The 17,660-nt window shown below is 49.2% G+C and overlaps 4 protein-coding genes across 4 annotated transcripts; 2 read left to right on the top strand and 2 right to left on the bottom strand.

Annotated features, from left to right (window-relative positions):
- Positions 1 to 2,057: 2,057 nt before the first annotated feature.
- On the bottom strand, positions 2,058 to 4,232 carry EDB91DRAFT_1207514 (uncharacterized protein). The gene is made up of 4 exons (XM_041320722.1): positions 3,613 to 4,232; positions 3,141 to 3,560; positions 3,034 to 3,076; positions 2,058 to 2,983 (listed from the first exon to the last, which is right to left on the bottom strand). Exons 1-4 carry the CDS (start codon positions 3,954 to 3,956, stop codon positions 2,330 to 2,332), a joined length of 1,461 nt encoding a protein of 486 aa, XP_041172533.1. The 5' UTR covers positions 3,957 to 4,232; the 3' UTR covers positions 2,058 to 2,329.
- Positions 4,233 to 8,093: 3,861 nt separating this feature from the next.
- EDB91DRAFT_1159957 (LAG1-DNAbind-domain-containing protein) lies at positions 8,094 to 11,513 on the top strand. The gene is made up of 6 exons (XM_041319764.1): positions 8,094 to 8,386; positions 8,447 to 9,135; positions 9,191 to 9,705; positions 9,756 to 9,944; positions 9,996 to 10,814; positions 10,874 to 11,513. Exons 1-6 carry the CDS (start codon positions 8,231 to 8,233, stop codon positions 11,287 to 11,289), a joined length of 2,784 nt encoding a protein of 927 aa, XP_041172534.1. The 5' UTR covers positions 8,094 to 8,230; the 3' UTR covers positions 11,290 to 11,513.
- A 421-nt stretch (positions 11,514 to 11,934) lies between these two features.
- Positions 11,935 to 12,618, top strand: EDB91DRAFT_1060116 (uncharacterized protein; the record flags this gene model as incomplete). Its single annotated transcript, XM_041314315.1, has 2 exons — positions 11,935 to 12,111; positions 12,184 to 12,618. 2 exons carry the CDS (start codon positions 11,935 to 11,937, stop codon positions 12,616 to 12,618), a joined length of 612 nt encoding a protein of 203 aa, XP_041172535.1.
- Positions 12,498 to 14,741, bottom strand: EDB91DRAFT_816164 (histone acetyltransferase). The gene is made up of 5 exons (XM_041328499.1): positions 14,553 to 14,741; positions 13,485 to 14,488; positions 13,388 to 13,433; positions 13,003 to 13,334; positions 12,498 to 12,948 (listed from the first exon to the last, which is right to left on the bottom strand). Exons 1-5 carry the CDS (start codon positions 14,628 to 14,630, stop codon positions 12,774 to 12,776), a joined length of 1,635 nt encoding a protein of 544 aa, XP_041172536.1. The 5' UTR covers positions 14,631 to 14,741; the 3' UTR covers positions 12,498 to 12,773.
- Between the last annotated feature and the right edge of the window lie 2,919 nt (positions 14,742 to 17,660).

The raw sequence follows: 17,660 nt of genomic DNA on the forward strand, positions 1-17,660 counted from the left end.
GGCGGGACCGCGGCTCGGCTTCTAGTCGGTCCTCGCATCAAACTTTTCTTCCCCACTGTTCGGTTCAGAAGCAAGAAGTGGAAGCCTTTAGCCAGTAGTCTTCTTTCCTCACGCGCGCCGATATGGAGGATTTTCGTGGTTGTCATCATACATAGCCACCACCAAATCGTAAATTTCATTATCATAGCGTCATGCGATGCGCTACCTGCTCCGGGGACACATGGAGGGAATACTATCCGGACATGCGAGAGAAATTGGAGGCCCACGATGACGGACGAAATTCATTTTCGACAAGTATTCTAAGAAGTCGAGGCACACGATAACGGAGGGGGTAGAATGTTGTTGATCGTCGTGTATTCTGAGAAAAATCGAGGCCGCCGTCCGAACACGCGTCCAATGGCACGCGCGCCGACTGCGCGTTAATAAGTACTTGGCGTCGGTCGCATGTTCCAAAGGAGCAGGGAAAAGGAATCTGCCGCGAAAGGGGCCAATGATCTCCAATGATTTCCTCTCGCAGACTAGTCGATCAACTAGACAGAAATAATACAAGTGTACGGCCAATGACCTTGTCCATTGCAGTGAGAACCCGTTGCCATGCACATCTCTCGCACACATGCCGCAGCCTGCCGCAGCTGAATGCTGAGTGAGCACCGGGTCGCGTTCCATGAGCTGAGCACGTTTGAACCGAAAAAATCGGATGCAAATAAGAGGCGATCGAAAACCAGTAACGTATGATATCGCAGAAAACTAATCAGCAGCCGCGTTCCAAAGGCCTTAGAGGGCCTTTTCTCTCATGCATAGTGATCTGGAATAAAATTGGCCATCCACTTGCTGCTGAGCAAGTCTTGCTGCGCACAGGACGAGGGCTAAGTTGCCCGCGATGCCCTGAATCCAGCCAACAGAATCCATCAAAGAAAAGGGGCTAATAGACATGCCGTGCAGGTGCTAGACCTCCCGGACAAAAGGAATCCAAGGAGTTCCGGTAAGAGAGCGCGCTTGGGGAACTCTACACCGCACATAACCCTTGCAGCCTACCGAAAGCAACCGATAAATCGAGCACGGGAAAGCACTGGCTATCTTTGTGCAAGCGACAGACCCTAAACGTGCCCAAAAGGACACGGGAAACCTTATGGGTGCAATATCTAGGAGTTGGAGTTCACGTGCAAGGCTCTTGGCTATCGCCGCTGGACCAGAACTCTATTGCTCGCGTTTAACTTCAAAGATAACTATCCTGCAGATATGTCAGAGCAACATCGAGAACGACGTATTATTAAAGTACCTGCCATGTGGTCGGAGATGAGAATTCCTCGAACGCAACAAAACGTCCATCACAAGCGTCTATGTTATGTCAGGGTGCAAGGACCTTGTGGGGTTTTGTCCTGGTGCTCTGATAAGAGATATGCAAGTCAGTAGTCGTCCCTTTGAGAAGGGAGCATTCGCGAGGATGCGTATGTGTGCCCTCGCGGATATATTGTCTCGTATCAAATCTTGGATCAACTCAAACCGCATGGACTCGACCACTGAGTGACAGCTTGTCTCTCCTGTCCTTCATGTGTAAGCGAAGTCTATCCAAAGCCTGATCCAAGATGGAAAGCCCTTCCCAATAACCTCCGGTACGCTATCTTGACCACCTGGTGGCGATATTGATGGGCTCCCATGCTCTGACAGATGGCAAGGTTACAGCACTGCTCTAGCCCGAGTCTAAGCAATGTGTCACCCCTACTAGAAAGTAAACAGTAAGAAATTAACTTAACTTCGGTAAGTACATAACGCTCCTGGAGTCCTGGCTTGACTTTGTGTAATTTTTTTTTAGCTCGAGTCTGAGCAATGTGTCATCTTTACTAGAAAGTAAATAGTAAGATAGTGACGCAACTTCGGTACCTAAGGCTCTTGTAAGGCTCCTTTACGTTCACCCGTGAGGGTTTCCCTATACCGAAACGAGTGTCGAGGACCCAGCTGTCAGTAGAAACGACATGTTCCTGTGGACCATTACAGCCCTCAATGAGCGCCATGTTCGAGGACATTCGACGCTTACGTGCAGGCGATCCTGGCATTACCCCGAAATTAATGAATCGACGGTACCGGACGACCTCAAGTAAGCGATAACAAGTTAAACGATTCGTTGACGTGTCAGCAGGAGTGTCCAAAATGCTATCATTGTATAACGCAAACATATGCATAACGATTCATTGGAATGATGATATCCCTAGCTGACAGTCTGTGTTTTCATTCCGGATAGCGTCTGTAGATGGTAAGTGTACGCTGGTATATGCAAAATGATAAACAAGGAGTGTTACATATGTCCAATGTCTTGGGTGAAGCACCATATTTAGCAGAACAATCTTCGCCACCAAAGGACAAATCTTGTCCACCAGTCTCCACGCCAACCGTCGCCGCGCGGCTTAGAACTAATCCACATCGAACCAGTGCCGAAGTGAATTTCTTTGCCTTCTCCTCTCTCCTCCTCGCCCTCCTCAATGTCGGCGGCACGAGCATTCAGAGGTGAAGTGAAACGCGGCAGGGCACGGCGGGTGATGAATGCAGGAAATACAGTTAGTAATGACAACAACTCAGGATTTGGAAGATCCGGAGACGTCCAAATGCGCAAGTAGTCTTCAGAATCCTCTGCGACGAATTCTGATCGAAGGGGGGGCAATATTTCGTCTTCCCCATCTTGATCATGCGGGGTAACAGAAGTGGAACTATCTTCGGGAGTTTCAGAGGGAGGGATTGTAGCCCCGGAGGATTGGGAAGACGCGGATGGGATGGAGTGTGAGAGGGCGGGCATATCTAAAAATGGGTCGCTCGTAGCTCTCGCGCGTTTCGCCTGGGTAGTCATGGCGATTGGTGAAGCATTCGAACGATTCGTCTCGCGGGGATTGGACAAGGGTTGTGAGCGGCAGCGCGAGTGCACAGACTGTGGCTGGTGAGAGGCACAATTGCTGCTTTGCTTCGAGGATGAAACCTCTTCAAAGCCCAACACCTGAAAAGCCGGTTAAGCACATCGACAATCAACGAGTGATATTAACATACTCCTTTGAGGACATCAATGGCATCAAGCATGAAGTCTTTCCCACTACGCCGTGTGAGAGAGGTAAGTATGATAGAATTAGACACCAATGAAGGCTTAGAATACTTACGCAGACTCCTTGAAAACAGCATCATCAAATTCCCAGCGTATTCGGTTTGCCCCCGCACCGCCAAGATGCTCTGGGACAACTTGAAGCCGCATGATTGCCCACAAAGCCTGAAAAAAAGGTTTGGTTCCAGGCATGCCCATCGTGCACCATGTCTTAACAAATTTATCTAATCGGTCAAAGCGTTCCTTCTGTGCCACTAGACCGTTTGGATTTGCTCTAGAATGCGGCATTAACGATCCACCCGGCTGAGTTGCGTTAAGATGTGCCTGAAATTCCGCGTGTCGACGGGCATTGACGCTCGCATGGTAAGCAGAACGGATGGATGCCTGGAGGCGTGAAAATGGGGCTCGTTGAGCAGGAGGCAAATTTGCTAGAGTCTGGGTAACTTGTCGGCCAGACTCTTCATCTTGGTTGAAGTACCTAGTGTAATAGATTATGAGTAATGGGCGAGCGCTCACGAACAAAGGCATACCATGCACGACAGAGTTCTGCGAATTTCTCGAGCTCACTGCGAGAGACCCCAAGAGGAGTGATCGATCGATTTCGAGATGTTGGGGGTGGGGTTGGGCCAGGGTGACCATTTCTGCGCCCTCTGGGTCTGCCGCCAAATGAAGGAGAGGGTGGTGGTATTACACCAGGTTTCGCAGCTGGACTTCCAGGCGGTGAAATAGCACTAGAATGAGGAAGATCGTAAAGGAGTGTTTGCGAGTTGGAATGCATATTGGTCAATGAAGAATTTTTGGATTTCTGAAAGCGCAGAGGGGGCGGAGGAGGACGCGGGCGAGGCGTATTGAATTGGTAAGTAGGACCTGACATGTTTGACGATGCGAAACCAGTTCTACACGTCAAAGAATTCGGTCCAGGGGATAGTTCGAATGGCCTCCTGAAATACTCGAGCTAGTATGGATAAACCACGCGCTCGAGATTATAACAAGAAAGAAAGAAAGAACAGGATATGTATCGCGATGCGACTGACTGATACAAGCTGCTACTGGAATTTGCCCCCAGAGCGCTAGATTGTTAGATACGACCTGCGTTGAACGTTGAACAGTAACAACGGTTGGACGACGGCCACGGCTGCGCTAACGACTGCCAGCAAGCAGGCAACAATTCCCAATTTTCGGTTCACCGCCACAACTCCCCAATCTGGCAACCAATAACTTTTGACCATAACCTCAGCCTCCTGCTGGCAGCCCCATGTAAGTACCTTCTTCTACTCCCTCAATTCCTGCAAATCGACCCTGTACATCTACAATCTTTACTGATCGTGCTATTTGCGCACTGAACATCGATCAACCTCGAGTCCTCGAGATCGACGATTGGGTATCCAATGATCCCTCCAATCTGCCATTAATATGCCAAGGCCTGCTATACCCGCCATTTGTTCAATATTTCCGATTGGTGGCAATGTGATATCTTCGGGATACTTGTATTTCCGCCCAATCAATTTCCCCAAAAAAATCAGGCCTTTGTGTCGCATCCTTCAAGGGGACTTCACCGCCTCTTTCATTGCCCGCATGTGATCCGTTGGCTCTCTGGCCGCCGTCATAGTTGGGCGTCGCTCCGCCTGCCGTGCGATCCATCGGTCTCAGCCCAGCCATGACATCTGTTTGGTATCTACGTTCTTACATCTCATCAACTATCCAGTGCTCCCACCACCAACAAGATCCTCTAAATCGTTCCAGTGTTCACAATTATAATAGCGTGTCATCTGCAAGGCCGACATGCCCTTGACACGGTGATGATCAGTATGTTCGATGCGACGCAGCCGATGTACAGCGCGCAGACAATCCGCGTCACGCGCAGTTCCAAGTCCGTGATTTTTCTTAGCGAGATGTCAAACCTCAGCACCTGAGGCCTGGTTCTCCAGGCACTTTTAGGCGTCTGTCCGGATCCGACGGCTGCCGTCTGCGTTTGAGAAAAAAAATGCGGTATCGTAAATTTACAAAGAGAATTATTCTCACTTCTCCACCTCGCTCTCATGAAACTGTTAATAATTATCAGTCGTCATCTGCGCCTTCGAATGCGAAAAGTAATCACGAAGGTCAAACCACTTGGGATTAACGCTACTCTATCGGGTCCAGCTTCTGTAACAGCATCATGTCAACCACTGCGTTTAAATCTCGTCATCAGCCACTGGCTAAATGCATCTGACAATTCTGCGCGGGGTCCGAGGCGACATGTACCAGTGCCCCTGCTAGGCCCCTTGTTGTGATGCAACTGCGTAAGAAAGGCTGTGCAGGCTAGCCTCTTCCAAACGTCATGCTCGACACCATATCGTTCACGTAAGGCTGTCTATTGAGATGAAATGAGGGTGGTCGACAACGTTCAAAAACTCAACCTCAGGTGCGTTCACGATCGTAAACGCCCGTCTGTTGATCTTGCGGCGCCGGCGAGTCGCCCACTGTCTACCCTGATCAAGTGATCACATTTACAGCTCCCGCGGGCCTGTACTCATGTGCGGCGCCCCATCAGATAGACTCGTTCATGTAAGGAAGGATGGTACGTATTGCCTAGTCTGTGCCTTTGGCGTCTTTGGCATGTGCTAAGCAGCTTCCTCTTGGGATATCACATAGACCTCTTTTCGGCCAAGTCATGGGTAATCTCCATCAATAAGCCATATGGGCTAACAAGTCCGTACATAGCAAGTGCAAAACATAGCGGGGGTTGAAACGGCAACTGAGTATTAAATCAATACATCCTCTGTTCAAAACAACTCCGCTAGCTGTGCACCGCTGGGGCGGGGCGCGTTTCACGTGGATTTATTTAATTTTCAAATAATTTTCAGAGGGATCTAAATTGCCATACTCAGCTTCCGCACTACTCATTTAAGCGGCCGTTCGGATGCGGTGCAAGGTAGATCGAAAAGGACATGTCGACCGGCCGCCTGCCTCAAGATCGCGCAATGAACTCGCAAGGAATAAAAGTATCTTGGCAATTAATTCCTTTAGGAACCAAGAGGCAGCGTGGCCGCTCATCAGCACGAAGAAGCCGACGACTTTTAGCAAGTGCTAGCTTATTATCTTTTCCTCTACATGTTTAATAATTGATTCCGGAGTCCTATCTTGTTCACACCCCATCCGTATCCTTTTACGATGATCATTGGGTCCGTATGTATGTCCTTGCGGATGGCGACTGGATTGTCGTTGCCACGAGCTTATCTCAGGATCTCAGGAGTGTTCATCAGGTGGACCAGAAGACATGATAATACAAATCCTGTGGATCGGACAAGTAATAGAGCAAAGGGACGGGTTAAAGATTGAGCTAGAGAAAACATTATTATTCTAAAATTTCCTTACACGTGGATAACCGTCTAGAAAACGACCCTAAGCTACCCCTGCCTGCATCTGCCTCGCGAGGGTGATACGTACAAGGCTTCCGCAAAGGCGCTCCAATAGGCCCAATTAGTAACTGCTTGAGGGAAAGATAAATAGCCGCGACCGTGGATCTTAGAGATGGGATCACACATTAATATTGACAGGGTGTCATGACAAAAGGGCGGTATGACGAACATGTTTGAACACTGAGATGTGGACAATCAAGTCTCTGTAGTATTAATATTGAGGACCTGTGAAAGATACCTACAGCCCACATCAGAGCCTTAAGCTTCAGCACATGTCCATCATGGCAATCTGATATCTGTAAATGTATGTTCGATTTGTTGTGGTCTACACATTATCAGAATATCTTAACCGACGTCAAGCTGTCGAACTATTACAGACTTACTGTTTTCTGCATAAACTTTGCATAAAGTCAACCTGGTGATCATTGTATGACTAACGTCTATTCCGGTAGTCGATTGGTGTATAGCCGAGTGTTACGTTGATGGTTGAAGCTTTCGTGAATGCGGAAGCAAGTATGTGGAGAGGGGTGGATTTATTGCATGTCCCTTGGAGTATCCACAAAGCGGAGTCAAAAAGTGAGCAACGTCAAATAGGTGAGATGGATTGGGACGACTAGGCATTCATGCAGTAGGCGTCTATAACGGCAACCTAGAATGAGATTGTTTTGATGTTCGGAAGTTCCATACGTACCTCAGGTTTACGGGAGAAACCGAGTTGCATTGAAAATAGGTGAGATTCCAGATTTGTTGAGTAAGTATTTCCGCCGCGTGCGACAGTTGGGGAGTCAATGCCACAAGGTTGATAGAGATCCAATCGGATGAAACGGATGAGATGTCGGAGCGGGAGGTCTGCCAGAAATATGCCAGCGCGCCGATAGGTCGAAGAAGATGGACTTGGGTAGGCACGAGAAGGCAACGAGAGATCGAGATCATCCCAAAAGTCATTCAGAACGTGCAGTGATAGCAAAGAAACACGGAACCTTTTTTCATGAATCAGGTCGGCCGCGGTGTTTGGCGAAAAGTCTTTCGTGAAGTGTCGCCTTGCCGCAATTAGAGTTCCATGTCAGATCTATAAAAGCAACGGCAGACCGTGCTGGATATAATCCTTTTTGTTACACCTTCTAGTTTCGAGCTCGTCTGTGCCGTTACAGGGTATCTCGTACGGTCGTCACCTACTACTTCAGTCAGCTGAACACAACTTTACCGACAACGTACAACAAGCCTTAACAACGTTGCTTACCTCGCCCCCTTTGGACCCTTCCTTAACCTAACCTTGGTGTGGTCTTGTTATTTGTCACCATAAATTTGACATCATCATATCTGCTGGACCCATCATCGCCGTATCAATCCCGGATAAACATCAAACCGATTGTAGAGGTCTAGAAAAATATAGAGATCAGTAGAACGGACAGGTCAGTCAGTTGCTTCACTACAAAGTGATTTTGATATCTGACAAAACAACTCATCAAGATTGCAATTGTCAAGGACGCGGCGACCTGTTTACAGCATCGCCGATAAGCTTGATAAACCTAACCACTACCTGTACGGACCCGTTCATAATCCTTTCATAAGATTTCATGGCTCAAACTGCCACCACTTGGTGATGACAGCGGCAATTCCCGACTACCGATCACAAGCTTGTTCAGGCTACCCTGTCTGACGAAACTTCATCTGTCTTTCCGTATCTTCAAACTCCACCTTCTTTCGATACCACAACAATACCACCCACCCACCTCCGGGAGTCAAGATGGATTTTGCAACGGCTTCCCATCAGCCAATGTACAACCAGGCTGACCTCGATCAGGCATTCAATTCATTACAAACAGTAGACAACGCCTCTCCATCTCACCATTTGTCTCAAACAATTCCTCAACATAACTTTGATCATTCAGAACCGAGAGAGGTCTCAGATCATCCCTCATATGATCTATTTTCAAACAATAATAACTCCTTTGCCTCCCAGCGGTACCGCGCCAATTCCTCTTCTTCTTCGTCTCTCGGCCCTTCCTATGCCATGAGCCCAGACAGCGTGTACTCTCATGCCTCCTTTGGCGATTCAGTGCCATCATTTGGTTCCAGCAGCACTTACGACATAATGAGCAATGTCTCGTACTCGAGTGGGAAGGTCTCGCCATTGACCCCCAGTGACGCGATGACTGGCATACAGCAATCCCCGGTCTTTCCCCATTCCTTGGGCATAAACGGACACCAGAAGGACTTTTCAAACGGTCACCCTTACCCGGAACTCCTTAACGATCGCCGTGTTCCCGGTGTAAGCGGTGCTGGTTATCACAATGACTTCCCCGATGATTATGGCATGAACAACGGTGCAGGTTATCCACCTTCAGCCCTGCAACCATTCCAAGACCGCATGCGCTTGCAAACTGATACTCGGTTTTCCCATTCTGGCCTACCTCCTTCTGTCCCTTCGCATATGGCGCACAGCCCTGATATGTTCCGTGGCGTGGCTCCGCAAGCAACGCACTCGTTCCGCCCTGACACTGGCATTCCTGGCTACGAGGACGTGCAATATTTCGGAAACCCTCACGCTGACATGTCCCTTCGCATGCCTGGCATTGGGGACAGTTTTCCTGGAATGAGAAACGGGCATCCTGGCATGGGCTCGTCGAATGACCTTCAGGCATTTATTCGGTAACCATTATTTACGTCAAACACTCGTCCCGGATCTGATCCTTGTTCTATTTAGTCCTTACCTCGATCAATACGTACGAACACCAAACCGTCTCGCGTTTGGTGAACGTACGGTGATCGTCATGTCGAGCAGAGTAGCTCAAAAGTCATACGGGACTGAGAAGCGATTTCTCTGTCCCCCTCCAACAGCAATTATGATTGGCAACTCTTGGTGGACTGACGTAGTGCGCCGCGGGGAAGAGCCAAAGCTTTGTCCTCCCCGCGTGACGGTCTGCATCTCGGGCGAACCCATCCCTCAGGAGGGTTCCATCGAGTGGACATCCGCCTCTGGAAAGATATTTGATGTGAATGATGCTCCGACAGGCACGACTTACATTGGTCGCTGCGTTGGCAAGCAGTTGTTCATATCCGATGTGGACGAGAAGAAGAAGAAAGTCGAGGCGCTTGTAAAGATCACGGCTCCGGCTTCCGACGATGAGCCTGAACGTATTATCGGGACATTCCCCAGTCGTCCCATCAAGGTGATCAGCAAGCCAAGTAAGAAGAGACAGAGTGCAAAGAATCTGGAATGTGCGTAGATTCACCGTGGCCTATGATGATTTTTGACCGTCTTCCTCTAGTATGCATAAACCATGGCTCAACTATTTCGCTCTTCCATCGTCTGCGGTCTCAGACCGTCTCTACGAAATATCTCTGCGTCTCCGGTTCAGGTTCCTCATTCAAGGGTTCTGACGGTGCACCTCTGATGGGCATTGATACCCGTGCACGATCCAGCACACCATCATTCATTGCACGTACTGCCAGTTGGGGTCAGTTTGTGTATTACACGTCTTTTGTCTTGACTGACGTTTTTACCTTAGATCCGTTTGTGATGTACATTGTCGATGTCAGCAAACCAGCTGGCGGAATCGACACTCCTCCCCCGCCACCTCCACAGCCTGACTATCCTTCACCTCCACCAAATGCCATCCCCTTCACTAACAATGGCAGTCAGATACCAATCTACTACAACCAGACTGTGGTGCTACAGTGTCTGGTCTCGGGTGTTGTGTCCCCCGTCTTGATTATCCGGAAAGTTGATCATCAGACGACAGTGGTCGGAGGAGGCCTTCAGGAAGGCGCAAAGGGTGTTGCAGACCACTTCTGTTCACCAGGCGAGGTGTGCGGTGATCCAGTTTCCCAGCTACACAAGATTGCCTTCGAGGTATACGACCCATCAAAGGGCATGCCTGAGCCCGGAACCCCCGGTTCAACGGGCGCATTCCTGTCGTGCATGGGCGAAAAGGTTAACACTTACCGTCCCATCGAGGGTCGGCTGTGGAACAACCCGCCGAATGCAGGATCGTCATCTCCTGTTCTGCCTGGATCACCAGTGGTTTCAACACCAGCGTCCATGTCAGGCGCCGATTATTTCGGTCAGACTACTGCAAGCGAGCCAGCATCGCCTTCTTCGTCAAATGATTTTTCAAACGACGGCGGGCGCGTCAAGAAGGGGAAACGTTCAACATCAAGCGCTGGAGTCATCAAGAACCCTGGGCCTAAGGGGCGGCGGCGGCCGACCTCCGCTGGGTCTGCGTCTTCCGGGCGACGCGGATCTTCTGGTGACGCCGGCGCATCATCGGGTGCTCTTTGGCAAGTGGATATCGGCGAGACGAGCGTTTGGACTATTGTTGGCACAGGTATGGCGCAATCTTTCATTACTCATCGTACAATGACTCATTGAACTTTGTTTTGTCAGATCAAGTGCGATACAACTTCTATGTACCGCCCGTCTTATTCGACAATCAAAATGCCCCTCAAACAGGATCATTCCCAATTCCATCAAAGCCGGTCACTCCATTCCCGGCCGTGGTGAAATATCTCCCTCCTGATCGCGCTGCGGAGGCACCAAAGTCAAACTGCGCACAATCCCGCGGCGTCTTGTCGAAGCCTAATCCTCACATATCAAAAATGCTGACCGTCTACGGAGAAAACTTCAACAAGGCAGATCCAGTACATATCTTTTTCGGTTCAGACCCTTCGCCTTATGTTGAGGTCAGGTGCACCGAGGTATTGGGCTGCCTACCTCCTGAAAATCAACTTGCAAAACGCCGACCGATTATCATGATACGGCCAGATGGCGTTGTATTCCCGTCACCTATTATGTTTCCTTGATTGTATTTATCGGTATATCTTTGGTTTTCGACTCAACGTCAGCTGCCTGGTATGCTTGATTGGTTATATCCCTATAATTTCGCGATTCCCGATGCTTTGATCATGTTAGGATCAGTGATAGTTGTTATCTGTACACCATGGACCCGACTAAGTCCCAGAGCGAGACAGTACTATGTAGCCCTCTTGTATCATATGTGCTAGAAGAATTTCATTTGATGTTTCTATCTCCTGTCTGTCGCCCATGATAATCTTCTTGGGGTAAGTACGGCAAAGACCGTGACACTGTTTTGTTGTCTTCAGTCTTGTTGCAGTCAGCATCTCAGTGACCTCCTTATCAGATCTGATTCTGAGCACTGAATTCGCCAAATTCTTGAGTTTCGTACGTTACGTTCATCATATCGACATATTTGACAGCGGTACGCCCACCTATCAACGTCCTACACGCAAACGGAGTTCGTTGTATCGGGTCTAAAGCACCATCTAGTAATCGCCTTTGGCCCTTGGGTGTTCTGTACGCAATCAATATCGTTGATCGGGTCCAAAACACCACCATTAACGGGCGTAACTGCCAGCGTTCCTTTGCATATTCGTGCAAGCGGGCTCCTGCAAATCCCTTATCCTCTCCGCAGCACTCTCCGATCCAGGATGAGTTCCCAATACAGCACACATCTCTCTTTCTCTTCGACCCCGCGTCTCATATGGCATACGTACGTAGAATACCTATGGCACCCTCATCCCAGTTCCTGGGTCAGCAAGATCGCGTATTCATTCCGCGTATTCGCGTTCCTACTTATTCTGCCAGTCGTGATTCTGACAATGCTGGTGCGTATCCAGCTTCCAAATCTGTGGATTCTCGCTTCCTCGATCATTAATATTTATTTATTTCCTTCCTAGGATATCACATCCTATGTGATCGTGCGTACTCTCGGTATTGTTGACGATGTCAAAGCGTCGACAAGCGACCAGCCTGTTATGACTCCTGAGGGCATGCCCTCGATCCTTGTTGAAGATACGTCATCCGAGGAATCTCTCCCCGCGGAGCAAGACGGCCGCGCGTCTTCGGTGCATCGGCAACATAATACCGAAGCGAGCGCTGCAGGCGTGCAGGAGGAAATGAAGTTCCAGACCTACTTCACGGGGGAAGAGGATTTACAATTGTCTAGTGTTGGAATTCTGTCGCCTTCCCCATCTCAGCCATCATCACCAGTTCTGCCCCAGGAGAAGCTGTTTGGAGAAGGCGGAGTGATGACAATAGAGGACCCACGTGGTGGACAGGACGAGAACGTCATCCTGCGACGACGGGGCGCCCAGGGAAACAGTAATGATTAACTCAGCCTTTTTGAAATTACCGCTATAGAACTACATCTTTTGCACCGTGTACGATGACATGATGCATCAACGTCCCTTTTTACTCTACAGATACAGTGGTATCAATCATGAAAAACACGCAATCAAAAAACTGGCTAAGATGTGAAGTGAGGTGATCAGTAAAACCGTAGCTGATCTCTGGTGAAGACCGGTGGCTTCCAGATCAGATGTTCAGAATAAATCCGACGTCTGCGTTTGTTTCGGACTTTCTCATGTTTCTCTAAAACGGCTTCCGAGAGACAGATGATATGTTGTCCCTTGTAGTGTTTGAATAGCTGCAACGTTGTGCACCTGCAATCATTTCATTTAGTGGTAGATCCAAGCGAGCTAGGTTCTTTCACACACGTATTCATTATATCCGCATGGGTGATAGACGTCTTCTGCGCGATATCGTCAATGCTCAGCTCGTCCGTGGTATTGATGAGCAATTCTACGATGACCTCCGCCCAATATGCACGATAGCCGAGTAGGCCGAGATCGCTCAGGGGCTTTTCAGGGCTGCCAAGTTTCCCCTCCTTCTTACTCAACTCGTACGAAAATTCGATGAGCAGCTTGCCGAATCCGTGGCGCTGATGCTGCGGTAGCGTCAAAATACATGCGACGTTGTAATTCTCCGCCGATTCCTTCTCTTTCGAGAAGTAGCCGATAATATGGCAACCTGTTGAATCTCGTTGACACTGGGATGGTCAGTAGAATACTACAGAACCGAATATTCACGGAATATACACACCATCACATAATACATGAACGGCGTCACGTCATAGTACAACGTCTTGCTGTAACGTACACAGTCAGATCTTTGAGCTCTATTGCCGAGAAGCACTTACTGATCAAGAAAACATTTGGACAGTAGGCTGAGGTTCCGACACCAGGTTAATTGCCGCTTCCCATCAAGTTCGAAACACGAAATGTCTTGGTGGCGGTAGATCTCATTGCCAGGCGGATGGAATAGCGTACAACGTTGTCGGTGGCGCGAAAGCATCATGGGCGACGGAAAATACGACAGACAGAACTCGCAGAGGTACAACACGGGCAGATGCGCATATTCCTTTGGATATGGACTGAAGTACCATGCTTCGACCTCGTGCTTGCCGATCTGCAAACGGTTTAGATTCTTCACCCGTGCGATTTCTGATATTGACTGGGTCATTGAACCGGACGTCCGTAGTTTCTCGATTTCTTGCTCTTTGCTGAATGAAGAGACGGGAGGGGGTGTCTCTGCGTGTGCACCAGTGACGTTAAGTTCGAAGGTGTCCCCTTCGCCATCAACATCCATCTCGCCTTCGGCGTCCACATCATCCCCTTCGATTTCTTCTTCCTCTTCCTCCTCCTCCTCTTCATCGTTTAATTTCCGCTTCAATGATGGGGCAGGTGACGGCGAAGGAAAAGCAGAGCGGCCAGGGGTCGAAGCAGATGTGGGCGAAGCAGCCGCAGCTGCATTTGATGTCGCTTTCTTCAATAGCGACTGGGAACGAGGGGCTTTTCCCGGAGCTTTCTGCAGCGAGCCAGGCCCAGCTTTCTTGCCCGGTGGCGGCTTTGGACGGGGCCATTCGAGGTCCCTGCTTAAGACGAGGCGGGAACCCGTCACCCACTCATCCAAACGCTTGTTAAATTGATCCCAGTGGACGAAATATTCCCATTTGTCCTCTGGTTTGTCGAGTACATCTTCTTCTTCCTCTTTCACACCACCTCGAGTCTTTGTGCGTCGTGCTGATGCGGAAGTGTACGAGTTCACGGGTTTATCACGAATTGATAGTATTTCTGCTAGCCGCTCTTCCTCCCCTTCTGGCGTTGCACGGCGGATGTAGATTTTGCACCCAACAGAGACAGTCTGCGGAGAAAATTTGATGAGTCAGCACTATAGGGCCTGTGTGAACAGAACTGCGGAAATTTACTTGGATGGTGTACGTTCCTCCAGGTGTGATGGGCGCTGACTCCTGCGAGCCTTCATTGTTGGCATGTGCAGAGACCATTCTCGAGTAAAAACGACTGAGAAAGCTGAGCACTGAGGGAGAAAAATCAGATTTTGTGTCGTTTGTGTCGACTGACTACCGAGTCATCAACTGAAGGTTGAATTTCGCTTACTCAGCCCCAACTCAGCCCACTTGCACAGCACATTTGCTTCCATGGAAGTATTTCACCACCGCTCGTTGCTGACAGCGCTCAAGTCGCTTATCTATAGGTTACGGTTTCTATTGGCTAGGGATGGCCCTTGATTGATACATAGGAGGCCTCAACACCACCATATGCGGTTCCCGACCTTGGACTCGGAGGAGTGAAGTCGACCGACGCCACCCTTTCGATATTGACTTGTGGGCTATCGCACAAGTTCGGATAACATTCTTTCTAAGTTTGTTCCAAGCGGAATCAACGCCAAAAGCCGTGCAACTAGCATTGCAGCCTCAGGAATATTGGTCGAATGCATAATTCCGTTGAGTGCGCACGGCGTCAAATAATCCATCAAGATCTCTATGAGATCGCCGTTCCCACCTAGGCCTGGTGGTGATGAAGCTCTGTCCTCATTTTCAAAATTTCAAAACCTGTGGCGGCTGCAGGCGAAAATCGCATCTTCGGAAAGACATATAACCATGGCCTACCATGGCCCGCCCCCTGTTGTTAATTACCTGCAGGGTGAGCATTCTCCTGTCTGAGGAATTCTGATATCATTTGAATGGGGGTAATGGAACTTACCAATTTCCACCGAGTAAATCTCGCAGAAGCTTCGGGAGTAAGTCATAACATTGAGCTGACCACACGACACATTACTTTGTGCCAGGGGCGATGCAGAATATGGTAGACACGACAAAGACATGAAATTCTCCGAACCGTCGCTCCGCAGTGCTTCAAATGCCGATTAAAACGCACCGGCCAGACTAGCGCCATGAGGGACCAGCTGAAACGTTGTGGTTTGCTTACATACCTGACAACCTTAATATTGTGCTTTGTTCCATCTGTGGACTCATCAAAGTTACCGTTCAGGGGATTTGATAACTGCTTGCTGTATCTATTTTATTTTTGTTATTTTATTTTCTTGTACACGAGCACATATGCATCGATGCAAGAATAAGCAGATGTCTTACCAGGAATCAATGACATGGACGTTGGATCCGAGTTGGGCCTGTTGAATATGTGGAGAACTCATCTCTGAGATGACCGTCTCGAGCCCGTCTGGAGTAAGTATGGTTGTACGGCAAGCCCATCGGCACCTCCTAGCGGAGTATAAAAGTCACTGTTGCGGCTAATCCGACCGACCGCCGCATTGCGACCCACTCAGAAGCTAGCTGACGAAGAATTGCGTTGATAATAGAGTTAGCTACATGATACAAACGAATGACCAAATCACGGTATTACCATGAATGAAGGAAGGAAGGATGTTTGCCAAGGACAGCGGGCGGGCGGGTAAAAAAAAAGGCGGACGAAAAGGGGGAGGAATGGCGACGAAGGGGCGTGTGCATGTACGCGGAAGAAGACAAAATAGAATCCCACTCCTCATCGCGGAGTTTTGACAACGGCAGTGCACCTCGCGCCGTCCACACAATAGAGTATATTCGCAACTACGATTACAAGATTAGTATGTTGCTTGCAGATGAATGGGCGAAATACAATGGGGGTCCAAGTCTTCGTCAATAAGAGGTCATAGATATGATGGCGACAAAGGCTTTTGATGAAGGGGTTATGGCGACGAGGAAGATGCGACGGATGCACCACGAACAACGTGGAGATAGTGATGAGGGACCCTGACGCCCCCGAGACCAGATGCGGAGGACAGGGTCGGAGTCCGATGGAGGCGATCCCCGCTTGGCCAATGCCAGTTGGTGTAACCTTAAACCCAATGGCCCATCACTGCATCGTGGCGTAACTCGATTCATCGCGGGAGTCGAGTTCGCTGTCAATTACTTAGGCTGTGATTAAACTGCCGATATCTTTAGATCTGCGGATTGATGTGTTAGAAAATTTCAAATGCACATCTTTCAGGCCATCAGTGGATGATCCTACATATTTAGATATGCTCTGCTAGCAAGAGCGATGTCCGCGCTGGTTCGTGCGCTTAGGGGTAAAATAATTTTACTATGCCCGCGGCTTGTCTCCTCCGTTCGGTCAGGGGCAGACTTCTGTTCCTCTTTTGTTGATATCTCATTTAGACCAGCCTAATGTCGAAAAAAGTCGAAAGTGCATAGTGGTTGAAGCAGGAAGCAGGAGCCATTTGTCACGGTAATACAGGAATAATGATGTTCCATCGGCAGGGACAGACGAGACCGACAAAGCGATGGATTTTTGATGCAAAGCATGACGACACTGGGCACCTGGAGTCGCCACTCCTGGTACTTACATACACGACAATGTGCGGAGGGCGCACGGTTTGGGGGGAGGGGGTCAGATAGAGTCCATGCGGCGTCCAGCAAACAAATTCTGAAGTTCTGAACTGAGTTTATCATGACGAAGAGACATCTAGCGAGTGAAGAAAGGCAAGTCCGTGAGTTTCAAAGACTATGGCCAGAGCCATCGAACAAGAGAAAAAAAATACCTAGTCACGAAGTCCATGTCTTTCTGAGAGAATTCCTTTCTATCGATCCACGTTAGTGAGCGAGTAATATATAATGGACCTGGCACACGGGTCACGCACCTGGGACTATACTGGTCTGACTCCACATTTGAGTGTTTCAAAAGACGCGGTCCCGACGCCAGTAACATGTGCGACAGCATCTTCGCGATGCAGTTCCAGTGCTCTTGCTTTTTGGTTGTGTGGGGGACGTGACACCCGTACGGCGACAGTCTGAAACAGGATAGCGGTGCTCCTCTAGGAACTGCGTCAGCAATCGCACGACGAAGGTGCGGGTCCCGTATTTTACTAGATGTTTCCTTTGTCAGGAATTCACGATGAGCGGTCTACCCGAAGAGCGACACATCGGGGCAGACCCACTGCATGATGGCTTGAGCAATGATCCAAGGTCTAATCAACAAGCAAGACACTATCGCGGCAGCGTGTATCTTAAGTAGGTTAT

Source organism: Suillus paluster, assembly GCF_016628075.1.
Source record: "Suillus paluster strain FC165 chromosome Unknown EDB91scaffold_79, whole genome shotgun sequence".
Taxonomy (NCBI): domain Eukaryota; kingdom Fungi; phylum Basidiomycota; class Agaricomycetes; order Boletales; family Suillaceae; genus Suillus; species Suillus paluster.

Excerpts from the sequence above, each read along its gene's own strand:
- EDB91DRAFT_1159957 (XM_041319764.1), top strand. The coding sequence starts at position 8,231 with ATGGATTTTGCAACGGCTTCCCATCAGCCAATGTACAACCAGGCTGAC. Across the intron at positions 8,387-8,446 it reads ATCATTCAGAACCGAGAGAG|CGGTACCGCGCCAATTCCTC; the intron begins GTCTCAGATCAT and ends TTTGCCTCCCAG. Across the intron at positions 10,815-10,873 it reads TTGGACTATTGTTGGCACAG|ATCAAGTGCGATACAACTTC; the intron begins GTATGGCGCAAT and ends TTGTTTTGTCAG.
- EDB91DRAFT_816164 (XM_041328499.1), bottom strand. The coding sequence starts at position 14,630 with ATGGTCTCTGCACATGCCAACAATGAAGGCTCGCAGGAGTCAGCGCCC. Across the intron at positions 14,489-14,552 it reads GAGGAACGTACACCATCCAA|ACTGTCTCTGTTGGGTGCAA; the intron begins GTAAATTTCCGC and ends TTTTCTCCGCAG. Across the intron at positions 12,949-13,002 it reads CATGCGGATATAATGAATAC|GTGCACAACGTTGCAGCTAT; the intron begins GTGTGTGAAAGA and ends AAATGATTGCAG.
- EDB91DRAFT_1207514 (XM_041320722.1), bottom strand. The coding sequence starts at position 3,956 with ATGTCAGGTCCTACTTACCAATTCAATACGCCTCGCCCGCGTCCTCCT. Across the intron at positions 3,077-3,140 it reads GCTGTTTTCAAGGAGTCTGC|TGGGAAAGACTTCATGCTTG; the intron begins GTAAGTATTCTA and ends CACACGGCGTAG. Across the intron at positions 2,984-3,033 it reads CCATTGATGTCCTCAAAGGA|GTGTTGGGCTTTGAAGAGGT; the intron begins GTATGTTAATAT and ends CCGGCTTTTCAG.